General features: G+C 44.1%; 3 protein-coding genes across 4 annotated transcripts; 2 read left to right on the top strand and 1 right to left on the bottom strand.

The window, feature by feature from the left end:
- Positions 1 to 251: 251 nt before the first annotated feature.
- tomm5 (translocase of outer mitochondrial membrane 5 homolog (yeast)) lies at positions 252 to 1430 on the top strand. The gene is made up of 2 exons (XM_085370958.1): positions 252 to 446; positions 1124 to 1430. The coding sequence occupies exons 1-2, from the start codon at positions 326 to 328 to the stop codon at positions 1156 to 1158; spliced, it is 156 nt and encodes a 51-aa protein (XP_085227084.1). The 5' UTR covers positions 252 to 325; the 3' UTR covers positions 1159 to 1430.
- Positions 1431 to 2070: 640 nt separating this feature from the next.
- On the top strand, positions 2071 to 4113 carry LOC146638749 (zinc finger and BTB domain-containing protein 5-like). The gene has a single exon (XM_085370946.1). The coding sequence runs from the start codon at positions 2104 to 2106 to the stop codon at positions 4111 to 4113; it is 2010 nt and encodes a 669-aa protein (XP_085227072.1). The 5' UTR covers positions 2071 to 2103.
- A 198-nt stretch (positions 4114 to 4311) lies between these two features.
- grhpra (glyoxylate reductase/hydroxypyruvate reductase a) lies at positions 4312 to 8274 on the bottom strand. 2 transcript variants are annotated; one of them, XM_085370926.1, is made up of 9 exons: positions 8105 to 8274; positions 7767 to 7900; positions 6946 to 7018; positions 6745 to 6861; positions 6565 to 6653; positions 6361 to 6462; positions 5210 to 5345; positions 5009 to 5139; positions 4312 to 4906 (listed from the first exon to the last, which is right to left on the bottom strand). In XM_085370926.1, the coding sequence occupies exons 1-9, from the start codon at positions 8188 to 8190 to the stop codon at positions 4785 to 4787; spliced, it is 990 nt and encodes a 329-aa protein (XP_085227052.1). In that variant the 5' UTR covers positions 8191 to 8274; the 3' UTR covers positions 4312 to 4784. The 2 variants fall into 2 exon arrangements, with proteins under 2 accessions (XP_085227052.1, XP_085227061.1); XM_085370935.1 differs by having other exon boundaries at positions 7767 to 7897.
- Between the last annotated feature and the right edge of the window lie 726 nt (positions 8275 to 9000).

The following is a 9000-nucleotide window of genomic DNA, read 5'->3' as shown; positions in this document are numbered from 1 at the left end:
CTTCTGCATTACACTGGATAAGACTATTTTAAGTATCCAGCAGAGCATACATAAGAATAATATAATAAATAAAACATAATTAGAAATAACTAAAATAACTAAACTATTCCAATTTTAACTAAATATACGATAAAACTGTTAAGGTCTAATAAAGGCGCCACTATACACGTTCGCGTTCTGATTCCTTTGTATGGTTTGTCCCTATGTAGGCACCGTATTTCGTCTTAATTTCCGGTGTTGCGTATTTCCGTTTTAGCTAATTCGTCCATGCGCCTGAAACGGTGAATTTTTCAGGCGAACCAGACCGAGTAGAATTACAGCAGCAATGTTTAAACTGGAAGGGCTGGGACCCAAAATGGACCCGGAGGAGATGAAGAAGAAAATGCGACAAGATGTCATCTTGTCTTTACGAAACTTCCTTATTTACGTCGCTCTGCTTAGAGCCAGTGAGTAGCGTCAGATGACATTGAAAGCTGAGTAGACCGCTCACGGGTATCTAATGCAGCTCATTATCAGTAAACTGTGTCATTTGCTCACCTTCTCTTTGTAATAATCATGCATGTGAAGTAACCCGAGCACATCAAAATGTTGCCACAATCAGGTATATTATGTTGTGGTTTACAGTATTTATAAATCACATACACCTCACGTGCCAGGGAGTACTGAGCTTGATACACAGTACTGTGGAAAAGTGTAGGGTCATCATTTATTCTTTATGTATTGCTAGGCAAATGGGGGAAATTGTGCAGTGATTTAACGAAACATGTGGAAACATACATAGAAACGGGGTATATAACAGAAAAACACAGTTAGTTCAATTCTAATGAGTTTGAAAGCCTCCACCGTGTTTTACAGATGACACTTGTGTAGCTCCTGACCTCCTCTGTAAATACTGACAATGATTTGAACACAAAATGCCAAATTTGGATTAGTCACTCAATACTTGTGCACAGTACTGTATATGTTAGTGTTGGTGCGTGCTTCTGTCTTTCCTGTTCTCTTCCTATAAGAATTTGTTTACCTGTAGCAGGTAAGACGGTGTCTGTTCATCTGTACCTGAGAGCTGTGTATCTATTTGGACTGGTGCTGGTTGAGCTTATATGACGTTTGTCTGTGTTTACAGCGCCGTATGTGTTAAAGAAGCTGGACAGCATATGAGCGGAGCAGCTGGTCTCCTCCTCCTCCTCCATCCATTCACAGAGAGCTGATTGCATCAGAGACGGCATGGATGTCCAGAAGCAGACTGCTGGTTCCATTACAAAATCACAGCGGAAAATTACCAGCGTTTGTCCATCACTGCAGTGGAGAAACCGGCTCACACACATTCAGTTTTGTTTCACTTTGTAAACTTTTTTTTCTTTTTTTAACTATTATTATTAAAACACATTGTCACTCTTTGTTTATACATGTTTTGTCTTTAATAGTTTCTTCCAGATGTCATAATAAAGTCAATCCATGTTTATGTTGCCAGTGTAAAAGTGTTTCTTCAGCAACTAATATTTGAGAGATATACTTAATACACAGCACGTATTAGTAGCACTAATATGTATGTAGTATGAAACTATAGATAATATACAACTATTTCTGGCTCTCTGAAGATAAATTATTGCTGTATTGTTGCTACAATTTAAAAAATTTGATCAAATATTTTGGCTGGTTTGTGCCCGAACTTCCTATATCGTACCATGTGGGGGCGCTGCTACTTAAGTCTGCGGACTAGTGAGACTGCAAGTGATGGAGGCGTCAGCAATGGACGCTAAACCGGGCTATTGTGTGTGAGCTGTGTGGCTTACCAACCGCATAAGGGTGATCACGCCTGCAGTTTGAGGTTCGTTTTGGTGAGGAGAGCATCAGCTGTGCGCACGCGGGATCCTTCGCGTTCCTCCGTGTTACCGTTGGACCAGGCCCGCCCATACTCCAGAACATCTCTAGAAAAGCCGGTGAATCAGACAATAACGCTGCTAAACACTGGAGCTGTGCTCCAAGAGGCTGTTCGCAGCGGATGAGGAGATAAGATCGGTTTCTTATCGATCGACCGGCCCGATGGATTCTCGATGATAATCTGATATCCTTAGTGTTTAAGAACCAGCTCCATTGGCCGTGATGAACTTTCCAAGTCACTTCCAGCATATTTTCAAGCAGCTCAACCACCAGCGCCTCCAAGCTCAGCTGTGTGACTGTGTAGTGGTGGTTGGAGGTCAGACCTTTCAGGCTCACCGCTCCATCCTGGCAGCATGCAGTTCTCACTTCAGGGCTCTCCTCACCTCCAGCGACACTGCAGATGAGGCTGGAGGTTCAGGGGCTGACAGGTGTCGAGATGGTCCCAATGTGATAGAGCTCGATCCGGAGGTGGTGACCCCAGAGTCTTTCTCCACCCTGCTCGATATGATTTACACCTCCACTCTGTCCCTAGGGACCTCCAATGTGATGGATGTGTTACTGGCGGCATCGCACCTGCACCTCAACGCCGTGGTCAAGGCCTGCAAGATACACCTGTCCAGGAAAAACTTCCCTGCCTCTGCGCCTAAAGGTTGGAGGTCTGTGCAGCAGCAGGAGCAGGAAAGTCCATCTTCCCAGGTAGCAGGCAGTTCACAGCAACGGGTCAGATCAGGCCTGGAAGAGGACCTCGATAAAGAGGAAATGGGAGAGGAGGTGAGTCAGTCTGGTGGGGATGAAGACTGTGTGGTGATAGTGGGGCATAAGAGAAAGCTGCATGAGGACAGGCTCAGTGACAAGAAGAGAACCTGCAGACTTCCTGGATCAAACTATAAGGAGTGTTCGCCTATTGTTACCAGGAGCTGTGTGAGCCATGAGGAGAGAGGAGAAGCTCCGTTGTTTTCAGGTTGCCTGCAGATCACTGACACTCTCTGGGAAAACCAAGGTGATGATGAGGAGAAGAAGTACAAAGCACCCAAAGGAGAATTAGAGGAAATCCAGCTGCCGAGCCAGTCGGATAGCAGCATAGCAGGTGTGTGGGAGAAGTGTGAACATACAGATGGAGACAGTGTGGTCAAGGTAAAGGTGGGAGAGGAAGAGGGAGACAAACCTCAGATGGCAGTGATTGAGGTGAAAAAAGAAAATCTAAGCTCATATTCTCCAGATTTGTTAACCAGTAATTCTCCTCCGTCTCCACTGGAAGCCTGCACAGATAATTTGAATGCACAATTCAGTGGCGAGAAGATGGTTGCAGCCAGCCCAGCAACATGTAATGTTGGCTCTTTACAGTCAGAGCTGTGCACAGATCTTCGCACCGAGGAGCAGGGAGAAACTGGAGATTTGGATGAGGACTCGGCAGATGGTGAGGGCCTGGACAGCCTGTCAGACCTGGCCTTTTCCTGCTTCCTCAATCCCGGCACTGAAAGTGTCATGGGAGCTCTGGAAGAAGATGACAGTCTAGCCAGCCTCACAGCTGCTGCCACAGCTGCTGCCGCCGCCGCCAGCGAAGCTCCTCCAGCTCTGGTAGATGCAGGTGAGCACGATCAAAAGTCAGACGAGGCAAACACCTCTACTGCTCAGTCTTCAGACTCTTCATCTTCACTTATCTTTCCGGTCACCTCGGTCCCCTTGCAGCAGCTTCTCCCAACTCAGAGTCCAGGATTTAGTGACACCATCATCCTCCAGCCCACCCAGAGCTCTCTAACAGGGTTCCTGAGCACCGTCAGATCACCACTCAGTGCGGGAGCCCCTGTCGTCCAACCCTCGAGGGCAGGGAAAAGCTCAGGAGCAACAACCTTCCGTCGAATCGCCCCCAAAACGCAACCTGGATCAGAAGCCGGCACAGAGCTTTCCCATGGCTCTGGGGGGGACGTCGCCGATCGGCCACCTCTGACAAGAGCTTCAGAGGATGTTCTCTCCAAGTGCAAGAAAGCAGCTGCTGAGGACCACGTGCTACTGGTGGAAGGGGAGAAAAAATATGCCTGCAAAATCTGCTGTAAAACCTTCATGAACTTGACTGACTGCAAGAAGCATATTCGTGTCCACACAGGAGAAAAGCCCTACCCCTGTCCCAAGTGTGGCAAGCGCTTCAGCCAGTCCTCCCACCTGTATAAGCACTCGAAGAACACCTGCTTAAACTGGAAAGATGACCAGTCTTTGGCAGGCACTTTGCTCTAAATATGGACTGTTATTTATTACTATTTAATTAAATTAAGTCTATAAAATGTATCCAAACTGATGCAAATGAACTGATGATGGCTTAAATTGCTGCTGTGCTACAAGTTAATGAGAATAAATAATTCATTTGGTCTTTTTTATAGATCACTAATCTATTTTTTAACATGAGATAATACAAAATTACACACTTTTGTGCATGAAAGTTGGCTTTTTATTCTTCAGAAAAATCATATTTCATTACAAAAACTGGAGTGTTATGCTGTTTCAGTAACGGGAGACATGAAGTATTAGCAGAGAAAGTGCAGATAAGTAAGTTCATCGTGGTAAATATTGCATTTTAAAATGGGGGAGATGAGTTTTAAGAATACATTATAGTGTATTTTGAGAAGTTTTAGGGTTAACAAGGGCCGATGGTTTGTTATTTAGGCCATTAAGTACTTGAATATATTTCACAAAAATGCACCAATCATTTCCTTCCTCAAAAATGCACAATGAATATAACAAGTGCTATCGGTGTCAAAAATGACAGATTAAAGTGAAACTATGAAGCCAACACTGATCATGTCCCCGACCGTGACTGAACTACATTCTTACTATTCTTTTCATCCACATTACTTCATTATTGTTTTCTGCTGTCAGCAGAAGAGGCACAGCGGCTCACTTTGAGGCTCTTAGAGGGTGAGTTCACTGGGCATGTCTGTGCCCTGCAGACCACCCAGCAGGTTTTGCACTGCCAATGCCGACATGACGCCTCTCGTGGAGTAGGTGGCACTGCCAATGTGAGGTAACACCACTGCATGGGATAAAAACAGGACAGAAAATATTTTTTAAACAGTAAATTAAACATTAGAGGTCAGAAGCAGACATCTACGTGGGGAACAAGCTTTCTGCTCACCGCAGTTCTTTAGCGTGAGAAGCTGGTGGTTTGTTGGAAGTGGCTCAGGTGTTGTGACATCCAGTCCAGCTGCGGCTATCTGTCCACTGCTCAGTGCCTCATATAGATGCTCCTGATTCACCACAGCCCCCCTAAATCAAATAATTCACTGTATGATGATGGGGATTTATTGTTATTAAAAAAGTACAAAAAAAAAAGTACCTGCTAGTATTGATGAAGACTGCGGTGGGTTTCATCTTGCTGAAGAAACTCTTGTCGCACATGCCCTGGGTTTCTGGTGTCAGGGAGCAGGAAACAACAATGAAGTCGCTCTCAGACACAAGTGTGTCCAGGGGAACTGATCAACAGAAGAGGTGACACAGGACAAACACGTAGATTAACAATCAATAAAATATCCACTATGAAACTATGAAGCCAACACTGATCATGTACCCGACCGTGACTTATTCTTTTCATCCACATCACTTCATTATTGTTTTGAATGAACGTCTTTCCCAAAACCCAGTTTGTTGGAATATAAATGTGAATGTACTCCTCCAAAAATTGTTATGTACAATGTAAATAAGGATATAAAGCAATTTAAGCCCTATATGAGAACACGCATCCTGTTTTTTGTAAAGTGTTTGCTTCCAGTGCCAGCATCGCCTTTAAAAGGAGAGGAACAAAAGGCCTGACTGGGTATAAAAAAAGAGGATGTGAGTAAAACTGAGACAGAGAGGTTCACCACTCTGTAAACACTACATACAAAACATTAAAAGTACAATAATCACGTCTGCTTCACAAAACAAGGGACAAGGCTGTGTCTGTGATCTCTGGGCCCTTGGGCAGCGCTGCATTTATCACAGACAGAAATCTGCAGTAGAAGTAAATATGTTACACTTATTGTCACATCTAAAGATGATGGAAATACCAAGGCTTGTGGATGTATTAGTGATGATGTAAGATGGTGTTATCCTAATTTATTTAATCCCTTCAGCAACTTGAGAGTACTGTGATTTGATCTTTATTTTTCTATTCTATTCTATCTATCCATCCATTAAATCTACCACGTATTAAATCTACATCATTAATTGCCAGGAATAAAACCTTTGGACAGGCCTTGTGTGTAAATTTGCACGAGAGCTCAGATGCCATCTTCACTGTAGTTTCTTTGTTTCAATCCAGCCATTTACAGTTAAATGTGGGGTTTAACTGATGTGCAACACATTGCATTCTGTATAATTCACATTTTGTGTCCACATGCCTTTGGAAACAGGGTTAAATTAGGTTTACAACTACTGCCCTCCCCTTTCTACCTTGCTGTGCTTTATCATCCCCCTCTCGCTGTGTGCATTTCTCTATTCATTCCTTACCAAACTCTCCGTTCACTTCAGCAGCGTGCGGCTTGGCTGTTCTCCCAGAGTACAGAAGTCTCTTTACTCCGAATGGCATGAGTCTCTGAGCTATGGCCATGCCTGCACACGAACACAAGCAGTTATTCAACTACCATCAAGTCTTAAATGCTAGGAGGAAAATCTGATCAGACTTTGCAAATTAGATATGGTTATAAAGTCAACCTATGCGTCCCAGTCCAATGACTCCTACAGTGCTGCCAGAAAGACCGTAACCACACAGCCAGAGAGGTTTCCATGAGCTCCAGCCACCACTTACAGGAAGAAAAAGTGTGATCATTGTATAACTAATATCAGCAATTTGAGCTGAACGGTTAGAGAAACAACCGTTGAGGTGAGACTGACTTTTTCACCTCCTCCACTCCCTCTGGTAATCTGCGAGCAGTGGCCAGCAGCAGAGCCACAGTCAGCTCTGCTGTGGCATCAGTCAGGACATCCGGGGTGTATCCAACACGAATACCACTGTTGAAAACAAAACATAGGTATAACTGAGGAGGCATATAGTGTGTCCTGTTATTGGTTAAAAGTGAAGTTCAGTTGGTTCACCGTTTTTTGATCTCATCGATGGCTAGGTGGTCGAATCCCACAGACAGCGTGCTGATCACTTTCAAGTTCGGCCCTGAAATCAAAGACAAAACAGCTAAGCAGTCACGTAGCTGTCAAATAAATGTAATCAAATCCCGAGGTTAAAAGCAACAAAATGGCCATCTTCATCCAGACAATATAAGCTGAATGATTAACAGTGATTATGGACAGACCTAAGGGGTTCAGGCCTGATAAATAAAGTCACTGTCCCCCCTCAGCGGAATTCTAACTCATGCACATGGTTTAAAGTAGTTTACTGCTTCTGCAGCAGTTGTGGTAACAAAGCATGGCTGAGGTGGCTGAATGGACAGGCCTTTCCAGCTCAGACTTCCAGCAACCCTTTGAAACCAAAAACAGGTGCTTGAGCGGCTAGTTTTAACTTTTTAAACATTACTCTATGAGTGTACAATGTATGGTTGCAATCTTGTATAGCGTGTTGGAGTCTAACCCCCCCCCCCCCATGTTAAAGTTGGCCTCCTGTCCATTCCAGTGTGCTACAGACCCTGACAGACAGATCCAAATCAGTACTACTACACAGGGTAATCAAGTGCCCCACTTTGTGTGGGAATGCACAGCATTTATATTTCCTGACCCCCACGGTCCCTCAGGGAATGAAAGTTAGGAAAACACACATGAGGTGATTAGCAGAAAGAGGGAGATAGGAAAAACTATTTTTTCTGGTGATAAATATATCAAAAGCATTATTAAAAATCACCCACACTCATACTGTTTATTTAGTCTGCTTAGATCTGGTCACCCTACCACCTGAGGGCAGTGCGTACCTGCAGCCTCCAGGACCTCAGCATCGATCTTGTCCGACAGCAGGCACAGAAGACCGTGAGCCCCCTGAATACCTTTGAGAAGGTCTGCCCTCGGAACAGGCTCATCGGAGTCCCACTGAGACACCTCACACCTGCTTCCAACGAGACACGACAAGAACGAGATGCATGAAGTAGCATGTCATTCAAACATGCAGGCTAGCTTGTGCAAGCAGAGAAAACTTCGAGTAATGGTGTGGCAACAGGAGTGTATAAACATGAATCACAGCGTGCATGAGCCGATCTGCACAACACTGTTAACGACAGCTTGCTGTTCATTCACACACAAAAACACTTCGTACACTCCAGCCGCTGACAGGATCTTCAGCCCCTCTTGCGGGATGCGCCTCGTTATGAAAACCTTCATGAGTTTTCCCGCTGACTGCATCCCACTTTAACGACAGAAAACCTGCACACTCAAGACTGAAACTTGAAGCTTTTAACCTTCAACGTCAGCAGAGCCCGGGCTACTCTCGAGACGCCAGGAAGTAGTCAAACTCACACCACTGCGCCTGCGTGGTAGGGACTGGGTGCAGATACTTGACTCGCTACTTCTTTTCCCATACAATTCGAATAAAATTTAATGATAGCCATAAAAGACATGTATCCATCTGCCTGTTATCTTATTGGTTAGAGTTCAAAGCCTGCTTCCACGTGTTTTTATTCATTTTTGGGGGTACAATAACAGGATTATCATACAGGAATCCCAGCAAAGGAATGTTTACATCACTCTTCCGATTTTACCCCTTGCCACCTGGCGGGATGAAAATGAAAGGAGTGGACAAAACCATAACAATAAACTGTGGTCGTAAAACGCATGCGCATTGTAATGTCAAAGTACACAACTGTAAAGTTTTTTTCCCCGGGGATCCTCATTACAGGCATGTGTATATAAATTCATAATCAAACAGCTTATGTTGGTTAAATGTGCTATAAGCTATAAATAAAATAGACCTGACAATCAACACAAAAAACTCAGACAATTGTTTTTTTTAAATAATGGATGCTTCAAGTATGTTTTTAGTTTAATAAAAATTAAAGAATTAATTCACACAACTGCATGCTAAAGTTAAAAGACAGAAATGATTCAGGTTAGCTCACTGGGCGAGCAGGCCAGAAGGCAGTGGCCCAGGTTTGAATCAGACCTGTGAGCCTTTGCTGTGTGTCACCCCCCAAGCTTTTTGTCTGTCTCCACTAT

Source organism: Diplotaxodon limnothrissa, linkage group LG2 (genome assembly GCF_057381915.1).
Source record: "Diplotaxodon limnothrissa isolate DT_005_m linkage group LG2, D_limnothrissa_male_GT1.1, whole genome shotgun sequence".
Classification (NCBI taxonomy): domain Eukaryota; kingdom Metazoa; phylum Chordata; class Actinopteri; order Cichliformes; family Cichlidae; genus Diplotaxodon; species Diplotaxodon limnothrissa.
The sequence above is the reverse complement of the archived record's forward strand: the minus strand, read 5'-3'. Positions and strand labels throughout refer to the sequence as shown.

Excerpts from the sequence above, each read along its gene's own strand:
- grhpra (XM_085370926.1), bottom strand. The coding sequence starts at position 8,190 with ATGCAGTCAGCGGGAAAACTCATGAAGGTTTTCATAACGAGGCGCATC. Across the intron at positions 7,901-8,104 it reads ATCCTGTCAGCGGCTGGAGT|CAGGTGTGAGGTGTCTCAGT; the intron begins GTACGAAGTGTT and ends TCTCGTTGGAAG. Across the intron at positions 7,019-7,766 it reads TGAGGTCCTGGAGGCTGCAG|GGCCGAACTTGAAAGTGATC; the intron begins GTACGCACTGCC and ends CTTTGATTTCAG.
- tomm5 (XM_085370958.1), top strand. The coding sequence starts at position 326 with ATGTTTAAACTGGAAGGGCTGGGACCCAAAATGGACCCGGAGGAGATG. Across the intron at positions 447-1,123 it reads CGTCGCTCTGCTTAGAGCCA|CGCCGTATGTGTTAAAGAAG; the intron begins GTGAGTAGCGTC and ends CTGTGTTTACAG.
- LOC146638749 (XM_085370946.1), top strand. The coding sequence starts at position 2,104 with ATGAACTTTCCAAGTCACTTCCAGCATATTTTCAAGCAGCTCAACCAC.